This window comes from Vulpes lagopus, chromosome 7, assembly GCF_018345385.1.
Source record: "Vulpes lagopus strain Blue_001 chromosome 7, ASM1834538v1, whole genome shotgun sequence".
In the NCBI taxonomy this organism is placed as follows: Eukaryota; Metazoa; Chordata; class Mammalia; order Carnivora; family Canidae; genus Vulpes; species Vulpes lagopus.
The window spans coordinates 54,897,490-54,924,634 of record NC_054830.1 but is presented as its reverse complement, the minus strand read 5'-3'; the positions used below and the strand labels follow the sequence as shown (position 1 = coordinate 54,924,634).

The window sequence follows — 27,145 nt, the reverse complement described above, 5'->3', positions numbered from 1 at the left end:
TGAGGGAACTGAGGACATCAAGTGTTCCTGAAACTGTTCAGCCAGGGCAAGTCTCATCACCTCTCTGAGCCTCACTTGAATTCATCTATAAAGTGAAAACTAATGATAAAAACCCCCCACCCTGCCTCCCCTCAAAGGCTGCTGTGTGGATCAACCACGATATTGCATAAAAAGGTTGTGTAAAGTGCACTGTATAAATATTCTTATTTCCAGAAATGAAGGAAGAAATATTGATAAATTTAACTATGTAAAAATTAAAGCTTCTGAATAGAATAAAAAATACCACAAAGTTAAAAAAGGCAAATGGTAAACTTAAACAATTATCTGCAGCCCATATGCCTGAAGTTAATTGAAGAAAATGAGATGAACATTAATTTTCCTCATGCAGAAAGAGCTCTTTCAAATCGATAGGAAAAGATGACTAACCAATTAGAAAAAAAAAAAAAGAGCAAAGGATATGAACAAGCAGTTCATGAAAAGATATTCAATCTCACTTGTAATTAAATGCATATTAAAGAAATACAAATCAGAATATAACAAGCTCATCATTTTTTGTGACCTATCAAGTAGGCCAAAATGAACAAATTTGGTAATACGTTTGTTGTTGAAGGTGGGGGGATATGCACACACTCACAAACACTGTCTGGTGAGGTGCAAGGTAGGTGCCACTTTTTTGAAGGGTGATCTGGCAAAGCTAAGCAGCCTGGGAGTATAAAAATACAAGGATAGCTAGTAGTATTCTGCGTAAGCAAACAGAGAAGCACCTCTGATGTCCAACAGCAGGGGATGAAGAAATGGCATGAAGACATGTAAGCTGGGACTGTGTCCTGGGATGCATTGATAATGATCACCCTCAGAGGTAATCCTGCTAAGTGGGAAACGCAAGATGTGGTTCAGGGTATGGTGTGTTACCTTCCACATAAAAAAGACAGGAGTCTTCTATACCTGCTGGCACATACATGTATTCTCTCTGACAAAGATGCTTAAGAAACTGGAACAGCGGTGCCTTGAGGAATGGCATGGAGAATTGGGGCCAGGGTGGAAAGGAGACAGGCTTTTCACTGAAATGTTCTGTTTAAATGTGTGTGTTTTTTTTTCTTTTTCACTATATGCATGTACTACTGGTTTTTGAAAAGTAGGTTGAAAAAAATAATCGTTTGTGAGGCTGGGCAGGGAGTTTCTGGGGCCTGCTCTGACACAAGCTAGGGATAACTCCCTACGTGACCTTGGAGCAGGATGGTGTCCCTCTAAGCCTCAAGGTCCTCTCTATCTAGTGGATTGGAAGTGCGAGATAAGAGTTCCAAGGCTCCTTACGGCACTGATGCCATGCCAGCCCCAGGACCTTCTCCCCAGGGAAGCCAACCAGCTATGGAATGGCTGCTTGGGGAGGTAGGGGGCTCCCCACCCTTGGACCTATGGCAGCAGAGGCCAAGGGTCAGTTACCCTGGGGATGGCAGCTTGCGTGACTTCTAAGACCCCTCCTGGCATGCCAATATGCTGTTCTTTCTTCCTTCTCCCATTCACAGTGCCCTGCCCGGAAACTCTTGGTTCATATTTCTTCTCCAGGTTACCCCTGGCAACATCCCATCTGTCTGGGTTAGAGGTAAACTCTGGGGAGCGGGGACAGATGACACAGCACCGGGCACCCATGTGGGGTTGAGATGTCGTGGGGCAAAGCTGTGGGCTGGGAAACTGAACCTCTTGCCCTACCCAGAGATCAGCCCTGGCTTCAGTACTGCTCCTTTCACCTTCATAGGTAGCTCTCCATACCCCCTCCTTTCTGGTTCACCCCTGGTCATCACCCAGAATGTTTTGTGGCTCCCTAATGCCCACCAAGCCAACCTGACATTCTTCAGCTGGACATTCAAGGGTTTGCACTCTCTGACCTCAGTTTACCCTTGTAACCCTTCCCTCCATCCATTATCTCTCTCTCTCTCTCTCTCTCTCTCATTTTATTTATTTATTTATTTATTTATTTATTTATTTATTTATTTATGAGAGACACACAGAGAGGCAGAGACATAGGCAGAGGGAGAGTCAGGCTCCTCACAGGGAGCCCAATGTGGGACTTGATCCCGGACCCCGCAGATGCTCAACCACTGAGCCACCCAGGCGTCCCCATTATATCTCTTCTTTAAAGCAGTTTTCAACGATACAGATTTAATTATATCCCTCCCTTGCTTGAAACTCTTGTATGGCTCCCAGTGACCTGTAGAATAAAGTCAAGTGTCACCAGCTAGACCCCAAGACCTAACATTTTTTACTCCCGTGCTTGTACCCACTAACCTTTGTCTTACATTTTCCCTTAAGCTCTTCTTTTCGGTTTACCTCTTAACTCAGGCAAACGAAACCCAAAACCACTCCTTAGGTGATGGCGACTGTCCTCATAAGACATCCATGGCTCAGACAACTCAAACCTTTTGAGCTAAAACCCCAACTCACACCCACACAGATGGACTGAGGAGTGGCCTCTGGTATGACATACCATTACCTTCACCTCATTATAATACTAAAATCTCTGCCCAAGGAGGAGCTCCAGCCTCATTTACATAACACATAACATAAATAGAGGCTTGTTTCCTTAAGGCACATGCACCACCTTATGCCCGCCTTTACATAGGATAACAGGGCTTCCCTATCTAAATAGTCATCCTGACACTGAAGGAACCCATTCACCCTCTCTCAGAAAGTCAGGGCTTTGGAAACCATTTCCTGTGATCTCCTTATTTGCTGCAAATGAAAAGTTTTCTTTGTGAGACAACTCAACCTGGCACAGTTTCTGACTCACCAAGGAACGAGCTCACTTTGGTTCGGTTACATAAGCTTCCCAGGTTAGCATCAGAACTGGTTTCTTTCTGCCTTCCTGCCTCACTCCATCTTCAGTGGCTTCTCCCAGAGCCAAGCTATACTTAATGTCTTTTGAGCACACTGTGCTATTTCACGACATTATTTGCACATAGTATTCCCTTGGTTCCTCAATATATAAAGAGTTATTACAAATAAATATGAAAAAAATTATGAATCAGTAAAAAAAACAAAAAAACAAAAACAATTGATGTATCTAGTTAGTTCAGAGAAAAAGTCATCCAGATGGTTGGGAACATACTTTTGTTAAAATGGAAAGAAGCTGTCATCTTCATATAAGTGACATTTAAAAAAATTGTATCATGGTCAAATGATTTTTTTACAAAGATATGAGGAGAACTTACTGGAACAGTCTCTTCAACAAATAGCACTGGGACAGTTGTTTATCTACGTGCAAAGGATGCATTGCATTTGGACTCTTCCTATCATACACAAAAGCTAACTCAAAATGATCAACGATCTACATGTAAGAGTTAAAACTATAAAGCTCTTAAAAGAAAGCATAGGAGTAAATCACTGTGACCTACGGTTAGGCAAGGTCTAATTTATTAGATATGAAATGATTTCTTAGATATAAAAATATCTTAGATTTGGGGATCCCTGGGTGGCTCAGCGGTTTAGCACCTGCCTTTGGCCCAGGGTGTGATCCTGGAGTCCTGGGACCGAGTCCCATATCAGGCTCCCTGCATGGATGGAGCCTGCTTCTCCCTCTGCCTGTGTCTCTGCCTCTTTCTCTCTCTCTCTCTCTTTCTGTGCCTCTCATGAATAAATAAATAAAATCTTTAAAATAAAAATAAACATATCTTAGATTTTTTTTCTTAGATACCAAACACATAAGCATACAAGAAAAACTTAATAGATTGGACTTTATCAAAATTAAAAACTGTTACATTTCAAAAGACCTCATCAAGAAAGCAAAAAATTAAACCATAGACTGGGAGAAAATATTTGCAAATCATATAACCAAAAAACAAAACAAAGCAAAACACCCCACAAAGACTTGTATTTAGAATATAAAAAAGAATTGTGACTCAATAATAACAACAACAAAAAAAAAATAGGCAAAAGGTTTGAATTAGGTACTTCACCAAAGAAGATACAGGAATGGCCAATGAGCACATGAAAAGATGCTGAACATCACTAGCCATCAGAGAAATGCAAATCAAAACCATAGTGAGATAGCACCTCACACCCACTCAGATGGCATATCATCAAAAGGACAGACAATAACGAGTGTTGGTGAGGATGCAGAGAAATCAGAATCCTCTGACACTGCTGGTGGGAATGTAAAATGGTGCCGTCACTTTGGGGAAACAGCTGGGTGTTTCTTAAGTTAAATGCAGGGTTACCCTATGACCTCTCCATTCTACTCCTAGATATCTACCCAAGAGAAATGAAAACATATGTCCACATAAAAAAAACTTGTATGCAAATATTCATAGTAGAATTATTCATAATAGCCCCCAGAATGGTAACAGCCCAAATGTCCATCAACTGGGTCTATCCATACAATGGACTATTATTCAGCCATAAAAAGGGATGAAGTACTGCTATATTCCACAACATGGATGAACCTGGAAAACATTATGCCAACGATTTGTGGTTGTCAGAAGCAGGACAAAGCCTTGATGGAAACTAGGGATGAGGCTTCTTTTCAGGGTGATGGAAATAATTTAGAATAAAATTGTGACGTTTATACCAACTCTGTAAATATCTCCAATAATCACAAAACTGTATGCTGAGAACAAGGGACTTTTGTGGGATGTCAATTACATCTTTATAAAGCTTTAAAGAATGAGTGGTGACCAAATGCAATGTAAGATCTGGATTAGGAGAAAACTTGACACAAAGGACATTTCTGAGATAACTGGTACAGGTGAGTATAAGTTGTATATTAGATCCCAGTATTGTGTCAATGTTGTACTTCTTGAATTGAGTTACTGAACCATGTTTACGTAACAGAATGTTCTTGTTCTTAGGAAACAGACGCTGAAGTATTATTCAGGAGTAAAAGTCATCATGTTGCGTGTCTGCAGTGACCTCTCAAATAGTTCTGGGGGGAAAATATTGTGAAAGAGCAAAATTTGGTGAAATGTTAGTAATAATGAGTTTGGGTGAAGGGTACAGGGGAGAATGTTTATTTTATTTTATTTTTTGGTATTACTCTTGTGAGTCTTCCTGAAAATTGAAATTATAAAGAACACACACATAAAAAAAATTATTCCATGGAACCTGAAGACCCCTGAGAATAAATCCATGGACGCTAAAGGGAGAAAAAGCACCAATTTAGTTGCGAACACAACTCCCATCAGGGGTGGCCCCTTGCTCATCACATGTCTCTGGAACACCCCCCCCTTCCCCGCCCCACCACCCCACAAAAAAAGACAGCAAGAAGCCAGAGGGCAGGGTTGGGACACATGCCCACATGCCCCTCAGATTGCATTAATTCATTAATTCACTCACCCGACAAATAACTGAGTGCTTACTGTTTGCCAGGGATCAGCTGGGAGCCAGACGCACACAAATGTCCCTGCCCTTGTGGCCCTGATGTTCAGCTAGCATCAGGGGAGGGTCCCATAGGAGGAGGAAGGGGGTGTGGAAACCCCTCAGCTCTGCCCCAGTCTGGAAGGCAGGGATTAGTGTCTGAATCATTTCTGTTCCCCTGGATTATAAGGAAGTCAAATTCTGTCCCCATAGAAAATATGGTCACAGCTTTTGGACACTGGGGCCCACAGTCCAAAGGGACCAGGAAAAAATGCTGGGTTAACCTCAGATCGGTAGAGCTCGGAACAGAACCTGAAGAACGGCTGGTAGAGAGGGTAGCTGCAGGCTGTGAGTGTGGAGGGGACTAGGAATGGGGACACGAGGTGTCGAGGGAGAAAATTACTCCCCTACACCACAAAAACCAGCGTGGTGCTAGCCAAAGTGCTGGCCATGCCGATACCATACGGTGCCCCCCCTTCTGATCTTGGAAGTTTCGGGGATTCCCAAGCCGAGAGCCCCTGAATTATTTTAGGGGATCTTACATCCCATATGCACACTCAAGACTGCTGGTAGACCAAACAAATACTGTTTCACACATTAACATCTTTCAGCCAAAATAGAAGCTGTTGCGAATAAAATTCATAGACTTCAAATTCATCTGAAATGGGTTCTCAGTGGCTTATTGTAATTTTTCAGCCATGGATACTAACCATGGGGATGGGAGGTTTCTCAGGCATTTTGGTGATGTAAAGGCATCCTGCTTTTACTGGAAAAGCCTGGGGAGTGTACCTGGAGCCCCCCCTTACTTCATGGTGAGGAGGACAGGGTGGGAGCAAGGGGCTTGTGCCAGAGGGAGTGGCCCCAGGGCTTCCCGCTCAGCACACGTTGGGTCCTGACTGTCCTGAGGACAAGGTGGGCCAGAGCCAGGGGCCACAGGGATGCTCAGCTGGGCCGGCCTGCTCACACCCTGGCACCCTGTGTTAGCAGTCCTCCCGCCCCCAGCTGACTAGGAGCCCCCATCAAGAGCGGCAACTGGGATACAGTCAAATCCTTTGGGGTCCCAAGCAGCCAGCACAGGGCCTGCGTGACCACAGAGGTGGACAGGGAGGAGGACAGCTAAGCAAAAGGGGGCAGAGCCGCACTCAGGCCGGCTGACTCCTGGCTCTCCACCTGCTGGCTGTGTGGCCACTGAGCACGTGGAACGTGGCTAGGGTGGATGGGGGACTGAGTTCTTAAAAATGTTATTTAACTCGTTAAAAATTTAAAATAGCTCCACATGGCTAGTGGGTCCCGTCTGGGGCAGTGCAGCTCTACGGGCTTAAGAGTAACAGGGGATGGCGCCACCAAAGGCGCGCAGTGGTTTGGACCCCCTGCACGCCCTGCAGGGCTCTGGGGGCCCCTGCTCACCACCAAGGCTGGCATGCCGGGGCAAGCCTGGGTTCTCTCGCCTGGTCTGGCTCGGGAACCACACAGTTCCGGTGGGCACAGAGCTCCCTGTGGGGCGGGGTGTATAAGCCAGGTATACAAACTAGGTTATGAGCAACCAACAGGTCGAGGGTGATTTCTCCAGGCCGGTTTGGGGCTTTGTATACAACGACTTTAGAATTTGCTTTGCTCACCCTAACGTTTGGGAGAGAAGAACCCAGCAAAAGCCTAATGATACATACACTCTGATTACAAAATATGGCCCAGGCCCCTCTCCCGTGGGGCTTGTCCCCTCCATCCCCACCCAGAGCAGAGTTTATTTCCCTTCCCCTTGGCCATGTGATTTCTTTGTATAATTGAACGTGGCAGAAGCGAAGGTTGGGCCGGTTCCAAGGCTGTGCCCTAAGAGGCCTGCAGCTCCGTAGTCGTCTTCGGGGAACACTGCCCTTGGACCTCAGTGGAGGGAAGGCTAGTTGCCCCCTGGAGGGCCACATGGAGGGAGCAGATGGGACCCCATGTGCAGAAACTGGCTGCCCACTCGGGTCAGGGGCCATGTAGTGGGGAACTGAGGCCCCCCAGCACAAACTGCAGACATGTGAGTGGGGCCACCTTGGGCCCTCCAGGCCCAGCGGGCCCTCTAGCTGAGTGCAGCAAAGGAGTGAGCCCTGGGACACCAGCTGAGCCACCCAGATTTCCCAACCCACACCCTCATGCATGTAAGAAATCTTTGCTGTTGTAAGTCACTACATTTTGAGTGCTCTGTTACACAGCTAAGTGAAACAGGTGCACTACACTCATCAGTGAGACTGTCTGGGGGTGTCCGCTCAGGGCCAGCCCATGGCCCCAAGAGCAGAACCATGGCCCCGCAGCACTCCCTGGACCCTGGGCAGGGGGCCCAAGGGTCCAAGAGCAATCTCTGAGGCCCCCAGGGGACTCAGACGAGTGGGGCCGGAGGGGGGCAACCTTGGGGAGATGCCTCGAGGTTTGCACTGCGGGTCAGGCAGGCTCCAGCTAGTCACAGGCAAGACTGCATGAGCCCAGGTGCAGAAGGTTTCTATCTAGATCAGCCACATCTCACTCCTGGCGCATTTATGAAGACACTTGGCCAAAGTCACCCTTGCCAGGCCCTGTCCTCTCCCAGATCCAGCTTCTTGGTCTTCCCTGCTATCTGGCTCCCCACCCTGAGGGCAACAGACATCCCACAGACACTCCTCCAACTCCCAACTCAAGGGGAAGCCGGCAGGAAGCTGCCACAAAACAGGGATCACATATCTTCATGCAATGAGGATGGGGGGTGGGGGACAGGGGTCCAAGAACTGTCAGCAAAGGACTGCACCTTTAGTAGACATATTGTCCAGAGGCACCAGATGGGGCTCTTCTCCCATAACTGGCCCAGCAGCCATATCCACCCTCTGGATGATGGAGTAGTGGGGGCACCAGCTGGGGACCAGCTGCCCCCCGGGGAGGACAACAGATGCCAGCATGGGAAGCATGTGAACACCTCTCCACTTATCTGACCCACTACACTGGTCAACTCTCCAATTCCCAAAGGAAAGCTCAATTCTGGGTCCCAGTTCTGATGCAGCCCACATTCCAGCCAGCAAGGAATGTGGACAAGTGATTTGGCTTGCCTCAGTTTCCCCATCTGCAAAACAAGGTGAATATTCCTACTTAACAGGGCTGCTGCAAGAATTAAATGAGTACAGAGTAGGGCTCGACACACATTCAGCATTCAGAATGGCATGTCCTTATGGTTGCTGCTGAGAAGCCTGCTCAGGTCACATGGCTCCTTTCTTTGTACTCCTGTGTCACCCAGCAGGGTGTGTCAGGATGCCGTGTTGCAGTCTCAAGGTGCTCACTATGGCCTGCTTATCTGGAGTATCTGCAAGCAGATGAAATCTGGCCTGTTATGTAGTTCTTCTTCTTCTTCTTCTTTTTTAAATATTTTATTTATTTATTAATGAGAGACACATACAGAGAGAGAGAGAGAGAAACAGAGAGAGAGAGAGAGGCAGAGACACAGGCAGAGGGAGAAGCAGGCTCCATGCAGGGAGCCTGATGTGGGACTCGATCCAGGGTCTCCAGGATCACACCCTGGGCTGTAGGCGGCGCTAAACCGCTGAGCCACCTAGGCTGCCCCTGGTATGTAGTTCTTGACTAAAGTTTGGGGCTGAGACCAGACATCTCTCCCTGTTTCTGGGGCACTACCACTTACCCCATCACCCTTGGTCAGGAGCCTCCAGTGTGTTTTGCTTTTGTTTTTTAAAGATTTTATTTATTTGACAAAGAGAGAGCAAGAGCACAAGCAGGTGGAGTGGCAGAGGGAGGGAAAAGCAGGCTCCCCACTGAGCAGGGAGCACGATGTGTGGCTCCATCCCAGGACTCCCGGGATCATGACCTGAGCCAAAGGCAGATGCTTAACCGACTGAGCCACCCAGGTGTCCCTCCTGGTGTGTTAAGCTTGCCATGGGATCTACCTTGACACCCCCAGCCCGGCCGAGCTCACAGAATCCCCTGGCCCCTGGGACAATGGCTTGCTGGTTTCTTAGAGGCCTTTTAGCTCTGGCTTTCTATGCTGCCACCGCTGAGAAGCCATGGGAGAGAGCAGGGACACCACACTTCTGTACACATCCAGCCCTTTCCGGTGGGCCAGGAAGGTGCTGATCCCTCCATGAGCACCTCTACTCTCACTGCTGAGGTGGACAGAACGGGAATGCATGTTGTGGAACTCTTGCGAGCTCTGGGTCCTGCCAGCCTGGGTTCACATCCCCACCCGTGACATGACTGAATGAACTCAGCCAAGGGACTTGACCTCACTATCAGTTTCTCCCTCCATGAAGTGGGGCTGTTGCGAGTGCTGCAGAAAAACAGACCCCCCCCCCTTTGGGTTCATTGGTGTGTCTCCCCTTCAGCCGGGGGACTTCAGTGTGCCACGGCCACCACCTGCTTTTTATACCCACGAACGAGCCAGCTTCGACAGCACCCAAACCAGGGCAGGATGTTTTAGGGACAGACATCTTTAGGATTTCAGCACTAGATTTTTTCTTTTTTTTTTGACAGAAAGAAGTCCATGTTTCCTATGCAAAGTCATCATAGAGTCCAGCTACAAAGTCTTCCCATACCACCTCTCATTCACGTCCCATAGACCCTCCTAGCGCTGAAAAGCCCGCCGTGACAACACAACACACCAGATGACGACAAGATCTGTGGAAAGAGCCCGACGGTGCCCGGTGCACGCCCATGCTCCTTGAACAACAGCTGATGTGCTTATCTGTGTTTCTGTCTCTCTAGAGAGGCCAGGGCTGCAGCGAGGGGGCAATGGCCTGTCTTGGGCACAGAGAAGTCTGGGCTGGGGTTGTGTCTGTACTTGAAGGTGAAATATGGTTACTTATATGCTTCTTAGAGGTTCTGAAGCTTGGGGCTGAACCCAGCTGCCTGTCCCTGTGGATCCTCACTACCATCACCACCTGCACCCTCCGTCTGAGGCTCCAAGGCCAAGCGGGAGAGGTGGCATGTGACCACCAGGCTGCTGGACACGTCCTCCCTCCCCCATCCTCATCCCCCCATCATCATTCACAGGTGGGTCTCAGCTGGCCCTGCCTCCAGCAAACGCTTAACGAGTGATATGGAATATTCCCCAACAGCAACCCGCAGGCTCTCACACAGGCCCACCGAGACCCCCTTCCCTGGGAGGGGGTGCTCAAAGGCCCAGCCCCTCTCTCCTTTGAGTCTGGATTCCCTGGTGGCTGTCCACTCTGCATCTCCTTCTATCAGCAGGCCCATCCCCCATCTCTATTGGCCGCCTCCTCGTCCTTTGGTGCCCTCCTCCTCTAATGCCCTCTGGTACCTGACCATCCAACTGAAGTGGCCTCCACCACGTCTTTCTCCCCCACACCAACCCATTTATCTTCTCCACTGCCATGTCTGCAAGTATCTTCTTCAGTTGTTTGCTTATTTCCTGTCTCTCTGCCCCAGGTAGCTCCAGGGGGAGGGGATCTTTGTTTGACTTCCTCACCGCTTTCAGCAGTACTTGGCAGATAGTGGGTGCTCAGTAGACACTAGCAGAATGATTTATTCATAGAATAACTCACTTGGTACACTCCCAGGGCAGGAAGAGGAGCCATGGGGGAGGAAAGATGTCTGACTGCCCAGTGGGAAGGAGACACATCAGAAAATCCCATCCTGGGGGCTGGGCGTTCTATTAATCTTCTCAGAGATCCCTGAGGTGGTGATTAGTAAGCCATTTTCTAGATAAGGCAACTGAGGCCCAGAGAAGTGAAGTGACTGCCCAGGGCTGCACAGCTGATACATAGGAAGCTGGGTCTTGGGGCACCTGGGTGGCTCAGTCAGGTTGAACACCTGACTCTTGGTTTTGGCTCAGGTCATGAGCTCAGGGTCCTGGGATCAGAGCTCAGTGGGGAGTCTGCTTGAGATTCTCTCCCCAGCTCTCCCTCTGCGAGCCTCCCTCCCTCACACTCGGGCTCGTGTGATCAGGCTCTCTCTCTCTCAAATAAATAAATCTTTAGAGAAAAAAAAAAAAAGAAAGAAAGAAACCTGGGCCTTGGGCCCAGCTTTCTTAGGATCTACAGCTGCACAAAGGAGAGCTCGCTTTGCAAAGGGACAAACTGTAACTAACAGCCAACGTCGACTGACACCTGCCAGGCTCTGGCCCAGGTACATTTCCAAGCTTTGTTCATTTGTTCAGTCTGGAAGGTAATTACAGATCCATTCTACAGATAGAAAACTGAGGTCCAGAGCACCTCTGTGACTTGCCCCAGGTCATACAGCAAAGCAGTAGCCCATCTAGGCTGGGTACTCAGGCTACCAGACTTCCCCACATGGAGGTGACAAAGTTAAGGTGTGCTGCGCCCCACTGCCTCGGTCTTCCCTTTGAGCAATGAGAGTGTGGGCAGAATGATCTCTGATGTGAGTGATGTCATCAGGGGGGCAGGACTCCTGCCTGGGATGCCTTAGGGCTGAAAAGGGAAGTGAGGAATGGCTGTTTCCCCATCCCACCCTGGCCCTGAGCCAGATGGGTGGTTACAACCTTTTGACCACTTCCTCCGGAAATTCCCCAGGAAATGCCCCTGTGCCCATAGCATGAACAGAAGTCCAGCCCCCAGGCCCAGGACCCTCGAACCTTGCATCCTCCTATTAAGATTGCTCGAAACAGAAACCAGGAAGCAAAATAATTAGCACACTTATGTGTGTGCCTGTGTGTATGCATACATACATACTGCTGATTAGATCAAGTTCTTTATCTACATAAGAAAACAACGAAAGCTAGGGCTGATAGTGCATTGGGACACACCGCACCTCTATCTCTCAGGGCCCCTTCCCTTCCCCTCTGTGTGGCACCAGCATCCTGCCCCATCCTCTGCCTCTGGTCTTTACCCTCCACTCTGTCCTCCATTCAAGCTCCCAGGGCACTCTCTTCGAAATTGGATCTGGTGCCTCCAAGGCAGTGGAGCAGATGCTTAAGAACCTGGGCTTTTGGGTCCAGCAGATTTGGGGTCTGAGGCCATTTGCTAATGGTGTGACCTTGGGCAAGCCACTCTACATCCCTAAGCCTCGATTTTCTCATCTGCACAACAGGGATCATAAGAAACTCTATCTTACAGGGCCGACACAAAGAGTTGCCACACACCAGGTCACCTAGTGCAGCGCCTGGCAGGTCTTCTCAGCTCCCAGTGGTGAATGCTGGATGCTTCTGCCTGCCCAGCCTCCTCCTCACTCCAGGTGAGGCATCCTGATGTTCTCTGGGGAATTTAGTTCATGTCAGCCGGTTGATCCCTAACTCTATACTATTTCACCCCCTCACTGGAGTGGCGGGTCCAGGGATAGGCACATGACACAAGCTGGACCCCTGAGAGTCTCTTCTGGGAGTTTTGTTGCCACTGTTTCTGTTGGTGTCAGCAGCTACAAGACTACTGTAAACCTGGGGCTGCTGGAGCCACCACAACCAGAGACAGGCTTCCTGAAAAAAAAGTCAGGAGAGATGAAAAAGAGAAAAAGATGTGGAGAAAAAGTGTTTGGAGATAGAGTTTGAGCCGCTGAATCACACTGTATCTGAAGTCCTTACTGTGACACAAATAGAAGACAATAAATTCAGCTTTTGGCTTGAGACTATCTATTTTTGTTGTTTGTTTTTATCAGGTGCAACCGAAAGAGTGCTGGTTAATACGGCCTCCCTGCTTAAAACCCCCCGAGGGCTCCTCTGTGTCCACTGAGTTAGCCTTCTGGGCTCTTGGCCCCAGCTGCCTTCCATTTGGGCCTCAACCCTGATCTTCATCCTTCCCAGACTTCATGCCACCCAAGACCATGGCTCTTCCCCAAACACACCTCAGATGCTAAACCTACAGGTTCCACCCAAATTCTCCCCTACTCTCTACTTGGCCGGTTCCTATCACACTCCAGGCCTGGCTCAGGGGTCACCTTCCCCAGAAACCTCCTCTCCATATCCCTCTACCACTCCGAAATGTCGATGGCACCTACCTCTGGCCTCCTTCCACTCTCTAGCTGTATCACTGGGGTACAGTTCACTAGTTTTTTCTTTTTTCTTTTCAAAAAGCTTGGTCTCGCCACCTCATTTAAGAAATGAATACCTTGGATCAAGTGAGATTTGACAACTTCAAAATTTGGTTTTAAGTTACCAAGTACATTTCTTTCTTTTCTTTTCTTTCTTTTTTTTTTTTTTTTTTTTTTTTTTTTTTTTTTTTACCAAGTACATTTCTTGAACCTGAAGCCTGATGAGCAGACACAGGGCTGGGTGGCCAGGTGCCTGCCCTCGGGGTGGGGGTTGGGGTTGGGGGTTGGGATTTAAAGTCTGAACTGGACAATTTCTCACTTGTCTTATATTTGTGGTTGTGAAAATGGCAATTTTTAAAATGTTATAGTCAAACTGAGACTATTTCTTTTACTTGGGGATAATGACCCTTTTTTTAAATTTTTTTTTTTTTTTTTTTTTTTTTTTTTTTTTTTTTTATGATAGTCACAGAGAGAGAGAGAGAGAGGCAGAGACACAGGCGGAGGGAGAAGCAGGCTCCATGCACCGGGAGCCCGATATGGGACTCGATCCCGGGTCTCCAGGATCGCGCCCTGGGCCAAAGGCAGGCGCTAAACCGCTGCGCCACCCAGGGATCCGGGGATAATGACCCTTGACGTTTATTTAACTATGTCTATGTCGTTGCATAGGCATGCCCTCACTTTACAGATGAGGGTACTGAGGCTCAGAGGGGTTACAGCAACCAAATGGGGAGCTGGGGTCTGGCCCTCCATCTTCCTGCTCCCACCCCATGTTCTTCTCCCTGGCTTATCTCAGCTACAAGTGAGGGACAGCTCAGAAGTGGTTTAAAAATTCACTGCTTAAAGCCCAAACCAAGCTGGTTTCCTCTGGTTGCTCGTGAGCAGGTGGCTCTCCATACCTACTTCAGCAGGGGAGTCTTTGGCTTCACATTTCCCGCCTGACCCCCGGCTATGATGTGCCCCCATGTTGCAGATGCCAGGTTTCAGATTTACTGTGCTTCCGGCTGCCTGTGTGATAGGAGTCTTAGTGGTTAGTCTGCTGGGAAGGTATTTCAACACGCAGCTGTTTTGAACACAGTAACTTCCCCCTATGTCCCTGCCATGGGCGGTATCCCAGTAGCCTCTTAATGGCCAGTCAGAGGCACTGGGCCTGGCCCATTGATAAGTCCAAATTTTGAAGTTTGTGGGGGAAAAACCTTTGATTGATTTAGATAAGGCATTCTGTTCTGGCGCTTGTTCCATTCTCTGCCGAGTGGGGATGAGGTGCCTCCAGGGTCTGTCGTGGAGCCGGAAGGAGGCAACCCATGGAAAGTTGCAGGCTCACTAAGTGCTACAGTAGGTGCTCACTAAGTGCTCATTCTTTCCTGTCCTCACTGCCTCAAAGCCAGAGCCATCTTTCATCCACATGTAGCATCAGTTGCCCCCACCTCCAACCCCCACCACCTATCCTGACCTCTAAGTCCCACTAAGATCTCTACAGCCTGGCCAGCCCCACTGTGTGTGGGTCCTGAAGCAATCTGAACCCCATGGCTCCTGCTCCCTCACTTTTCATGCCATAGGCCAACTCCTCCTTTGCCTTCGAAATCTAGTTTAGCTGTCATCTCTTCTAGGAAGACAGAGGAACCCATCCAGATGTGAATTCTGACATTCCTCCTCTGATCTCTCACGGGCTGTGGAGCGCACAATGGTCTCAGCTCTGCTCACCCTTTATGGTAACTTCCTCTGTTCTTGTCCCATCTCCCCCAGGGCACTGTCGACATCCCTAAGACAGAGACAATGTGTTTGCTCATGGCAGCCTGGCCCCTGAAGCTGGCCAGTTGCTGTCGGGGAGCATTCCCTACATGCCAAGCATGGAGCTGGGGAACCCACATGGAGCAGCCCTGCTTCAAAATGAAGCCAGTAGGGAGGAAGGCAGAGGTGAGAGTTGACAAGTACAAATGTATTACATACATTGAATCCCTGGATCCAGCCATTCCTGAAGCTAGTTACTCCCCAGACTTTTCCGTTTCATGAACCATTGAAGCCCTCCTTCTGCTTAAGCCTGTTTGACTTGGAATTCTTGTCACCAGCAACTAGAAGGGTCCTCACTGACAGACTGAGGTTAAACTGAGGCTAATCCAAGGTCAAATAGCTAAGAAGGTAGCAGAGTTGAGGCTCACACCAAAGTTTAGGCTTTAAACCCTCTTCAGCAGCCTGACCCTTCCCGGAAGCCTGCCTCATGGCCCTAGTGTCCAAGTCCCAGCTGACAACATGCTCCCCGCATGCTGGCTACAGCCTGGACACCCCACTCTGCCTGACCAGACTCCTCTTACCTCTTTTCCAGAGGCAGCTGAAATCACACTGATGTGGATTTCTGAGCATTGGTTTGCTCATCCCTCAAATGGGGGCTCATGACCCATCCCTCAAAGACTCAGGAGGAAGGCCCAAGTGACTTCACACTGGCCTGGCCCATAAAGGACTCTGAGTGGAGGCTGTGGTATGGCCCTCCTACCTGCCCTCACCTGTCTGACTGCCTGCAGATCTGTGCTCAGACCCCTTCCCCAGCTCGGGGCGGGAGAGGGGGTTGCCGCACACACACCCTGTCGATGCCTGGCCAGGCCTTTGCATCTTAGCAGTAATCCCACATCTGTGTGGGGTTCTGAAGGCCAAGTTGCTCTAGCTCTAATGATGGGGATAGGAGACCTGCACAACCTCTGCTCACTCGGAGCCCAGAGGAGGGGGCTTCTGACAGGATGAGACTGGCAGGCTCCCAGAGAGACAGGAGAGCCCGAGTTCGTTTCCTGGTCTCTGTGTCCCATCCCAACTCAATCCCCAAGGAGAGGCCTCAGGAAAACCCTGGTGGCAGGGGAGGGACAGGAGGAGAGGGCCCATTAACCTGAGTTTATCTGGTGTCATGAAACAATCTCTCATGCTCGAACAGCTGGAGGCTCAGGGAGGGCCTGTGACTTGACTTGACTTACCCGGGTAGGTGCACAGAGCTAGGACCCAAACCAGGACTTGCTGGACTCTGATATCTACATAGTGGCAGCATGCTCGGAGGGTCAGAAGAAGCCCAGTGTGACTGTCAGGTGTAAAAGACTCATCTGAGCAGAGCCAAGCTGAAGAGGGTCACGTTGTAAGAGGAGCTGGTCTGGGAACTTACAGAGTTTCTGGGGAAGGAGCATCTGTGGAAGCCCCACATCGCTCCTCAAAGCCTGGACTGCCCTTCGGCAGACAGCAAAGCTCAGCCCCTGCCTGCCCTGCCTCTGTGTAGAGCCCCAGGGGCCCACAGCCTGCACACAACTCCAGCCCTCCCTGCCCATCGCCTGCTCCCCAATTTAACTTCGGATCTGCTGGCTTCTTAATTTTGTTAGCTTTGCTCATCCCAAGCATTGGTATCTATGAAATCATGAATCTGGTATGCTAGCTGGCTTTGTTTCCTAACAGGGGATAAGTATCTATGAAAACAAAACACACCCAACCAGGTATGCCTCCCCTGCTGTCTACCCCCTCCTGCTGCTCCAGCTCTGGTTTATCACTTCTGTAGCCTCAGAGACAAGGTGGGGCTTGGTACACAGCAGGGACTCGGTAAATTTGTCCAAGGATTGAATTAATGAATGATGAGCCTGAAACTCTGCAAGGAGTCACAGATCACTTCAGGGCTCCCGACTCCACCTGGCTGGTCACAGGGGAGCACCCGCGGCCTGATGAGAGAAGGAGCTTGTCTGGATCCCAGGTGAGTCCGCAGAAGCGCCTGCTGCAGAGCCCAGCTGTCCTGGCTCCTGGTCACGCTCTTTCCACCCTACCCCCAGGACAGGTGCTGGCACCCATCTGGCCAGGCTCCCCAGTTTGTACCCTGGAGTCCGACAAAGGGCAGGTCGCTGCAGGAGACCACGGAGATGGAGGCCAGAGCCCCGTGCTCTGAGCTGTCTGACCATCCGGGGTCCTCCCAGGGCCCCCTGGATTACTGGGGTGCTCAGTGGGCCTCCACCGATGTGTCGGAGGAAGGCTTTGTCAACCTGAGAACAGAGGGCCAACCTAGGAACTCTCAGTCCTGCAGCCAAGCCTGGCCTGACCCCAACCCCAGCTCCTGCAGGCCAGTGGGGCAGACAGCCCCCTCCTCAGCACTGGAGTCCAACCCGCCACAGACGGGAAAAATGAGACCTAGTAATGGGACAGTCATGGGATCATCCACCCCTGTCCCCCTCCCCACCGCCACCACCTCACACAGAGACCATATGATGCACTGAGGGGCTCGGAGTCCCTCTGGGTTCAAGCCCCAGTTCCCAACTTACACCCGCTGTGGGACATCGCACAGATATCTCAACATCTCTATGCTTGACTTTCTACATAACCAAGGGTGATAGCCATTCTCCTTTCCAGAGTCGTAGTGAGGTTAGATGGGGAAGCAGAACGCAGTAGGGGAATCTCCCTGACGGGCAGGTGGCCCCAGGCCCCCCATCTTACTAAAGGGGATTTCCCAAGGGACAGTACCCAAGAGGCTCACTGAATCCCCCTCATTCTGTGTGTCCAGAGCTGCTCATCCACCTGAGGGCTGTCTCTGAAGTCCCTCCCAGCCCTGGGGATCTGCAGATCCTCAAGATTCTACTCTGGATCACTTCGGAAAGAAGCTTCTGCTCCTTCTGTGCCAGGCCTCCTCGTGCACACAATTTATGCTCTGTGGGGTGAGGCGGTAGCAGCAGGGAAAAGAAAGAAACTGCACCAACTACACTGCAGGGGTCCTTGGCAAATGTGCAACCTCCGTGGGCCTCAATTTACTTGGCTGGAAAATGGATGTTGTTCATTCTCAGGGTGGTTGTGAGGGCCCCAGGCCTAGGACCAACCAGCCTGGGTGTTCAAGGGGTCCTGGACTTTCCACCCCCACTAGGGCCTGGGGCTGGTCTAAATGCCCAGGGGAGTGAAAGAACTTCCCTCCTACAGCTGAAGCTGCCCTACTAGGCAGCTGCGGGGGTGGGTGGGGGGTGGGTGGGGAACACCTGAGGTCCTTTGGGCCCGGGGAGCGTCTCTGTGTCATCCAGCCAATGAGGAGAAGTCTGTTTCGAGAAACTTCAAATGCCCTGGTGAGAGCCCCAGAGACCCTGCCACAGCAGGCTGCCCGGACAATCAGCAAGGCCCTCCCAGGCTTCTCAGGTGGCCGAGACTCTCCCCCTCCCCCAGCCTAGGTGGTTGGTACTCACAGTGTCAGAGGGGAGAGGGCGGAGGTCCTTCTGGAGCCCCAGGGCCCTGCCTGCCTGTCTCCAAGGCCCCTGGGGACAAGCTCTGGGCCCTCCCCACTGCAGGGCCTGACGTCTGACTTCCTCCCTGCTCAGCCAGCATCAAGGAAACCACGCCCTGGGGAGAGGGTGTGGGCACCCTGGGGCCCCCGCCCACCTCTGAATAAGCCCCAGAGGCTCACTGCCCAGGGAAGCGCCTTCAAGGTCTGGCCAGTCCCAGTGGCCTCAGCAGGCAGGCCCCAGAAGCTCTGGTCAATAAATAATACAGCTCCGTCCCTGGCCAGTCTCGTGTGGCCGATCACGTTTCAGGGTCACTGGAGTTTCTGGTGAGGCTGCTTTGTTCAGCATGCCTGCCCAGCCTGGGGCTCTGGCCACCAGGCGCGAAAGGTCTCACCAAGGCCCAGCCTGAACAGGTGGGACAAAGGCACGTGACAGGTGGCCCCCGGAGAGAGACGCTGCCCTACTTATTCTGCAAGCAGCTCCTGCCTGCCCATTGGAGACTGGGGTGGCAGGGGCGGGACCTCCAACCTCAGCGCCCTATGGCCTCCATGCACTCAGCTCCCCACTCCCACAAGGCTGCTGCCTTCCCCACCACCCTGCCTCCCCAGAACCCTGTCACCACCACCTCTCTGCCTGGCCCACCCTCATTCCCGGAGGCCCTGTCTGGGCCCCTCCTCCAGGAAGCCTCCTCATCCCCATCTGGGAGTGATCTGTTCCCTTCTGAATTCCCACTGCCATCATCTGCCAGCCTGCCTCCTTTGGGTATCAATCATTGTGTCTCTCCTAGACAGTGGCCACTACCTCCTGATTGGTGTCACGTTCCCTCCCCCCACCCCCACACCCCTCCCTCTCCGCAGTCTCATTTCCTTACAGCAGCTCCAGTGATTGTTTTAAAACAGAAAGCACATCATGTCATTATCCTGCTTGAAACCCTGCCCTGCCTCTCCCCATCTGAGTAAACTCAACTCCCCACAAGGACCCAACACTGCCAGACTTTGGGAACTGCACAGTCCTTCCCTCCTGGGGACCCCTGCTGGGCCTGCTCCATGCTCCCCAAACACACCAGTTGTGCTCCCATTTCAGGGTCTTTGCACCTGCTGTTCCCTCTGCCTGGAATGCTCTCCCTCAAGGCTTCATAAGCTCCTTCCTTCCCGCCACTCTCAACTCGATGCCACTCCCTCAGACAGGCCTTTATTGCTGCTTTCTTTTCCTTAAAACAGTTTTATTGAGATATAATTCATATTCTATAAATCCACCTATTCAACGTGTACAACACTTTCCATCTATTCAGAGTTTTGCACACATCACAATCTAAGATTATAACATTTTCATCATCCCCCAAAAGAAACTCCGTTTGCATTAAGCAGCCCTTCCAGTGCCCCCCTCACCCAGCCACTAGCAATCACTACTCTACTTCCTGTCCATGCGGGCTTGTCTACTGTGGATGTCCACATGCTCAGTGGTCTTTTGTGACCCGCTTCTCTCATTCAGCATGTTTCCAAAGTGGCTCCGTGTCGTGACAAATACCAGTACCTCACTCCTTTTCGTGGTTGTGTAGCATTCCATTGTGTGAACAGACCCCATTTGGTCTGTGTGGCTGGCAGCCAGTGGGCAGCCAGGAGAGGCCTTTCCTGAACCCCCAGGTCACGTGCCCTCTCCAACCCAGTCCCTCTAGCCATCTTCCCAGTTTTATCTTCTTGCCTGTAGTCTCTGTCTGAAGACACTCCCACCTATATGCTTTGTTTACTGCTTCTCTGCTCCCACCCCTCATCATCGGCTCCATGAGGCCTGGCCCTTGCCTTTACTCCTTGCCATACCTCCAGGGTCTGGCACAGGCCTGATGCAGAGCAGAAGCCCGGCAAATATTTACTGGCTGGCTAAATGAAGACTTTTCCAGTGAGATGCTCATGCAATCTCTCTGCCGGGCTCGGAGGACACCTGCTGCCCTCACCTGGAAGGGTGACCAGCAGTGACCCGGTCTGGGGACTGCTAACTTGAGGCTCCAAGGCTCCTTCTCTGTCTGGTGGGATGGTGGCCCTCACAGGGTGGACATTAGTGGGCTAGATGTGAGGCTGGACACTGAGCACCAGGCAAAGTGCCAGGACCAGTCCCCACACAAAGACTGGATGGGCGGCGGGGATGGGCAATAGAGCAGCATGGGGAGGGGCACGAGGAACAAAGGGGAGAGGCAGAGGAAGGCAGGCCTGCAGGGCTGAGGCAATAAGTCCCACGTATGGAAGGGTAAAGCAGCTGCCCAAAGAATATGTGCATGCTTTGGGCAGTGTCCACGCAGGAGAGGTGGTCGCTCAGTGCCTACAAGCTCCCATCCCATCTCATACTCAGCTCCAGATCCTGTCCAGAGAGGGAAAGGAAATGGGGAAGGGATGAAAGACCCCGTCCTCAGCCTCAGAGAATTCTGGTCACTATAGGCTCTCCCAGGACAGGGAAGCAGATAGGCTGGGCGCCCAGAGAGCAGGGCCGGGCCCCCCAGTGTGTGTTTGTGTGTGTGTGTGGGGGGGCATCATAGGAAGAGGGGTGTCAGCTCCAAGTGGGAAAGAATTTCCTTGCATCAAAGCCGCCCAGGCTGGGAGGCAGCAAGCTCTCTGTCCCGGGAGGTGTGTGCACTGGGCCTCCCACAGAGGGGCATCAGATGGCTAATTGTCCAGGAAGCTCCCCGGAAGCTCCAAGAGCCTGGCTGCCAGCTGCTCTCTGGCCCTCCTCCCCAGATGCACCCCAGCAGGGGAGGGGAGGGGGAGGCTTTTCTCAGCAGAGCCCCCTGCCCCACCCCCACCAGCACCCCAAGTGGGCTGCCTCTGCCTACCAGGCAGCTCAAATGCCCCACTGGCCCTCAAGGCACAAAAAGATCTTTAGTTCCCAAAATAACACCAGGTGCAAAAGTGATTTTCCAGCCTGGCCCCAGAGACTGAGGATTATCACCAATACCACAGACGAAGGCCTGGGGCAGATCAGAGCTGGGAGACACGGCCACTCTGCAGCACCTAGCCTGCCCAGGCAGGCCCATGGCCTCGACTCACTGGACCTCTCAACAGCCCTAGGGGTCACTTATGCAAGCAGAGAGGGCCTGCACCAGGGTTCGAACTCAAGCAGACCTGACTGCCAAGCCAGCAGCCTCCGGACTCCAACACTCTGACGCTGACACTCAGAGGGAAGTGGGGGACAGGCGTCCCAGGGAGCTGCTCCACTGGGTGCTGGCCAGCAGAACCCGGCTGTGGTGTTCCCAAGAACCACCTCGCTGGCACAGCTCTCCTCACGTTACACGTTACCCAAGGAAACAGCCCCAGTGGGGGGGTTGGCAACTCGCCCCAAAACGCACATCCTATGGCCTACCGTGTCACGTCCTCTCTCGGCGACTCGGGGCCAAGGGCCCAGAGACCCTGCCCCCAGCCTCTGGGGGGCAGTCACCGAGCCCCGGGGCAAAGGGCCAGGGCGGGCCTGCTGGCAGCCTGCTCCCCACACACACCTCTCGCTTTTCCAGATGGAAGCTGGTCTGGGCCAGGGGCGACAGACTCCGGCGGAGGGGAATCTGAAGACGCAAGTGGAAAACTATGTGATGTCCGATCGCAAGCCTCCAATTTGTCACCGTGGCTGCCGCCAGCCCCGCCTTGGGCCGCAGACCTGCTGACTCAGGTCTTCCCTGGCTGCAGAGGGGGCTGGGATCCCGCCGAGGGCTTGCTCTGCCCATCGGTCTGTCTGTCTGTCTGGCTTGGGGAGTGACCTTGGGCCTCTGGGCGGCCTTCCCACAAATGGGGTGGGGGGTCCAGAGAGCAGAGCAAGTCTTCTGGGACCTCCCCCAAGGGCCATCCTCCCTAGCAAAGCACGGCGGAGCCCTGTAACTTACTGGTGCTAAGTGGGGGTTTGGGGCCAACCCACTGCCAAGTACGGCATCCACAACCCCCGGAGCTGTCTTCCAGGGTGAGGCGGCCATCCCGCCAGCGTTCCTACCAGCCCTGCCCATTGCCACTGTCGGGCCTACCAGGCCAAAGAACACTCTCTGAGCACTTGCCACGAGCCACACAAGGCTCTACCCCACAGCCCTGCCTGCTGATAATTATCCGCTGTCCTGTCATCCCCACTCCGCAGATGAGGGAACTCTGGCGGGGAGTGAGTGGTCTACCGGGCTCTGTGAGGCTGTGCTACTCCTCCCTGGAACCTGGTGAGCCTCTGGCAGAGCTGGGCAAGGCCTCCCAGGGCTGGGCCCCTTCGTCCTGTAAACAACCCTTGAGGTTTCCATAATGCCAACCCCCGGAAACCACAGGAGAGCATGAGACACAGGGAAATCCAGCTGAGGGTGGAGGGAAAGGCACACGGCACCCTCGCCATAGCCGGGGGACTCACCCCCTGCCTTGGCCTGCCTGGCTGAGGTGCTGACCCAAGGAGGTATATTCCGAGGTCTAAGGAGGGGCAGGTGGCCACTGACTCACTCCTGGGGTGAGAGAGCTTTCCCCTCTCTATTCCCACAGCCGCCACATCCGCATGCAAGAGAATGCCTCAGCCCTCACTGTCTGCCCCGTTTTCCTAAAGCCAGATGCAAAGCATCTCCCTGCCATGCCTTCCACCTTCACCCACCCATCTATCCAGGCCGGAGGCCCAGAGTCTCAGACACTCTTACCCAGCACCAAAGATGACTGTGGCCACTGTACTGAAAGTCATCTATCACAGGGAGTGTGGGTAGAGGGGCTAGGTTTCCCCTTTCTCTTTGGCTGCCAGGAAGCTCAGCAATTTTCGCCTCAACAAAAGGATCTCAGGATCTTGCTTATCTCTGATCCGTTCTATGTTTTATTTCCCTAGGTCATGGCATTCTCTTCTATATTGTGCTGATCCTGATCCTGATCCTGATCCTGATGTTTTACTTGATTTATCATAGGTGTTTCCTATAAGTGGTCACAAATATTTTGGAAAGGAAAGAAGAAAGAAAGGAAGGGAAACTTCAGTTTATAAGCCATGGGGGTGGGAAGAAAGAGGGAGAATCTTCCAGTCCCTTACCCTTTGTAAAACCTCCCCTTGAAGTCACAGATCCGCCCTTGGGTGGTATCGAAATAGATATCTTCCAAGCCCTTCCAAGCAGCTGCCTCTAAGCCCCTCCCATATAAGATCCTGGCCCCACCTAATCCCCCTTAACAGGCCAGACCCAGCCTTGCCTGAGATCACATGGGATCCAGCTTTCTGCTCCCAGCCCTGAACCCCCTTAGCAGGTGCAGGGGCTGGCGCCAAGCCGGGGATGCACCCCCTTCTCGGGGGGCAAAGAGCTCTGCTCTGCCTCCATCTGCGCTGCCATGCACAGTGGCTCCGATCCAGGCAGGCACACCTCCCTGTCCATCTGGCTCAGGGGAAGTGCAAGAATGAGAGCCGGGGTGATCACACCTGAGGCCTAGCCAGCGCTGGCAGCGGGCCAGGCCTTGTCTTTCCTTTGTGCATCACCTCATTTAAGCCTCATGCTACTCCTGTAAGGGTCTGCAAGTGGGAAGCTTTGCCCACAGAGATGAAGCCACTTTGTACCACTGATAACGCCTTGGTCAGTTTTAAACTTGGGCATCCCGGTGCCTGAGGCCGGGCTGAGTTCTCAGCCCCCTCGGCAACTGGCCCTGACAGTCCCACGACATCGCCCTACGATGCACTCAGGAAGGAATGAGGGTGAGCGCCATTTCACTGATGGGGAACAGGCTCAGAGAGGCTAGGGGACATGGCCAAGGTCACCCGGCTGTGCTGGTGCCAGTGTGTTACGTAACAAGCGCCCATTCCCGTGTGCCCTGGGGACGCCGCCAGCCACACTGTACCTGCCCTGGTGTCCTCCAGTGGGCACTCCGGGTCCCAGCCAGATGCCCGCACACTCCCTGACTCCTGTTCCTCGCTCCTCCCTCCCTCCCCACTAGAGACAGGAGCCTCTCCAGGTCGCAGCACCAGGCATGACCATTCCTGCCCTCGGTCCCTGCTGCCCCCAGGCTGGAGCTGCCCTGGGGCTCACAGAGGCCAGCCTGCCGCCCAGCCTCCCCTCCTATCAGACGAGGCCGGCCAGAGCCTCCTCCACACACGTCCCCTGGTACCTGAGGGTCCTCACGGAGATGCAGTATTTCCACATTAGGCTCCACACGGCGCTGCCACCACCCTTCATGCCTGGCTAGCTGGGAGAGCCAGTGGCTGAGGGACCCCCGGCCACGGCCCTCTGACTCTGGTCTCCTCCTGGCCAGGGGCTGGCTGGCTCTGCTGGCTCTCAGGTCACTTCCTTCTTCATGGTGGGAAGAAGAAAGAAGAGGCCTAAAAGCCAGGGGAGAGGGGAGGCGCCGGCTCCCACAGGCCACTGTAAGTCCCAGCCACCGGCCTTGCCGTCCCTAGGCTGGCCTCTGTGCGCTGGCCCCGCCGGCTGCTCCAGACCCTCCGGGCCGAGTGGCCCTCTCGCACCAGACCCCGTAGCTTCAGCACAACCTTGCGTCTGCCTCCTGCCAGGAGACAGCAGTGGCTGTGGGCCAGGGGAGCAGTGAGTCACTCGGGGCGGGACGGGTGAGGGGCGTCTGCCCGGTGAGGGAAAGCGCTGGTCCTGTGTCCAGGGGCTGGCCTGGGACGGGAGAGGCTGAGCCCGAGAGGGAGGGAGGTGGGCGGGGAGGCGAGGGCGGGCCCACATCCTCCCCGTCTCCCCAGAGGCCTAAACCCAACACCCGCCCCGCGGCCCGGCCCACCCCAAGCAGGGGCCAGGAGCTGGCCAGGACAGGGAAGGGGCCACGCTGCCTGCCTGGCTTCTGGGGGAGCCTGGGGTGTGCAGGAGACAAAAGAAAGACAAAGTCAGGGCTGCTTCCTGGGAGCGTGGCTGGCCCATGAGGGTCTCCATCTGGGGGGAGACAAGTTCCCAGGCCTGGCTGGGTCACTTCCTTGCCAGGTGACAGATGATGCTGTGTGTGGCTGGCCCGTTTGACCTTAAATCTCCCCTGACCACCTCGGACTCATGGAGCCCTGGGCACCGGGCTAAGCTCTCCATGGGGCCAGAACCAACACACCCAGTTCTCTCAACAGCTTTATGAGGTGGATTTGATCATCAGCTCCCTTTTACATGCGAGGCCACTGAGGCACAGATGGGGGAAGTCGCTCACCCCGGGTTGCTGCCCTAGGAAGTGGGGGAGGTGGGCTTCTGTGCTGTGGCAGTCTGGCTTTGGGAGCAGCTCTTCCGGGTAGAGGGGTGGGCTGGGGGTGGGCTGGAGGGCTTAGGCCCCTCTGAGTGGCCCTGGGGCTGGGCCTGAGCTGGGTCTGAGGCATTTCCAGATGGGGTCCCAGCTGGAGCCCCGCCCCTGCTCCCCCACCCCCTCCCGCCAGCTGCTCCTGGGCCAGGCCCAGGGCAGGCAGCCGGGGCTTCCCAGGCAGAGCCCCCAGGGACAATGACTCACAGCTCAAGGTCAGTGTTCACAGAACCTACTTCTACCCATCCACAGCCCCCCGGAAGCTCCCCGGGGTCAGGTAGGTCCAGATCCCCGCACCACGAAGGGTGTATAAACATATAGCGACGTGTAGCTGCCGGTGTCACCACCTCCAGTGGCCACCGGGGCCCCCTGTTTCACCTATAAGGAAACTGAGGCTCAGAGGGCATCATCTGCCCACAGAGAGTCAGGGAGGGTAGTGCTGGGCCTGAGTTGGGTCTCCGGGTTGAAGCCTTGCTCTGTCCCCAGGCCCCCTGCCCTGTCCTGGGCAGGACAGCTAGGATTCCAGCCTGATTCCCACAGAAGATCAGCAGTCGTATACTTGTCTGTCCCCCGAGCCAGGAAAGAACTTTTTATCTGAAAGCAAGATAGGTTTCTACAAAGACTGGGGCCTCCCGGGGGGCGCGGGAGCCCCAGTTCTCTCTCCTCATCAGAAGCCACCATAGCGGCCCGCTCCCTGTCACAGGAGCCCTTCCACAGCACCTGGGGGAGTGGCTGCCCAGCCTCAGTGTGGACACCCCCGGTGAAGGGAAGCTCATTATCTCCCAAGGCTGCCATTCCATCCCGAGCCTCCCCTGACCTAAGGAGACTCTCCCTGGGGCAGAGCCTCCCTTCCTTGCACCGCACAGAGTAAGACCTCTCCATCCAAGAGTTCATCTGTCCTACTGGTGGAAGTTTTCTCAACATGTTTTGTGGGTAGAGGCAACCTGTTTATGGATCTCCACCACCACCAATCTACTTACACCATGTCCCGACTCACTCATGCCTTCACACGGATGCCCATCTCCCATCCAATCATCCATCCATCTCTCTGCTCCTCTTCCTTCCATCCATCTACTCATTCACTCTGCTCTGGCCTGGGCTGGCCCCTTGTTCCCATAGGGTACAGAGCTATAATAGGTGATAGCAGAGACCTCTTTCTCTTCCTGAAACATCTTCTAGAACCCTGTCCCAGCCTTTGTATCAGTCTGTTGCCTCTCACCTGGTCCCCTAGGGTTCCATCCATGGTCTATCACATCCCGGGAAAATCTGAACCTTCTGTCTTTCTACCCCATGCCCTCATGCTGCCTACTGGGCTCTGGTTTCCCATGACTCCTCCGCCCTATGACTGCAGGCTCTGGGGCAGGCCCCTGGGCCTGGGCTCAGCACCAAGGCCCCTCAGCAGGGAGGAATACCTGTCACCTGCACCTTCCATGCCTGCTCTGTGAGAGG

General features: G+C 53.1%; 1 protein-coding gene across 6 annotated transcripts in view; it reads right to left on the bottom strand.

The window, feature by feature from the left end:
- The window catches only part of IQSEC1 (IQ motif and Sec7 domain ArfGEF 1), a 377,994-nt gene that overhangs the window by 94,685 nt on the left and 256,164 nt on the right, over positions 1-27,145 (bottom strand). Inside the window, exon 1 of one of the 6 annotated variants that reach the window (XM_041761606.1) lies at positions 24,575-24,979. The exons of 4 other annotated variants lie outside the window; for them this stretch is intronic. In XM_041761606.1, the coding sequence (XP_041617540.1) occupies positions 24,575-24,642 (68 nt within the window). In that variant the 5' untranslated portion in view covers positions 24,643-24,979. Of the gene's footprint in view, positions 1-18,476; positions 18,574-24,574; positions 24,980-27,145 lie in introns of those variants that run through there. One more of the 6 variants, XM_041761614.1, reaches the window with a different exon arrangement.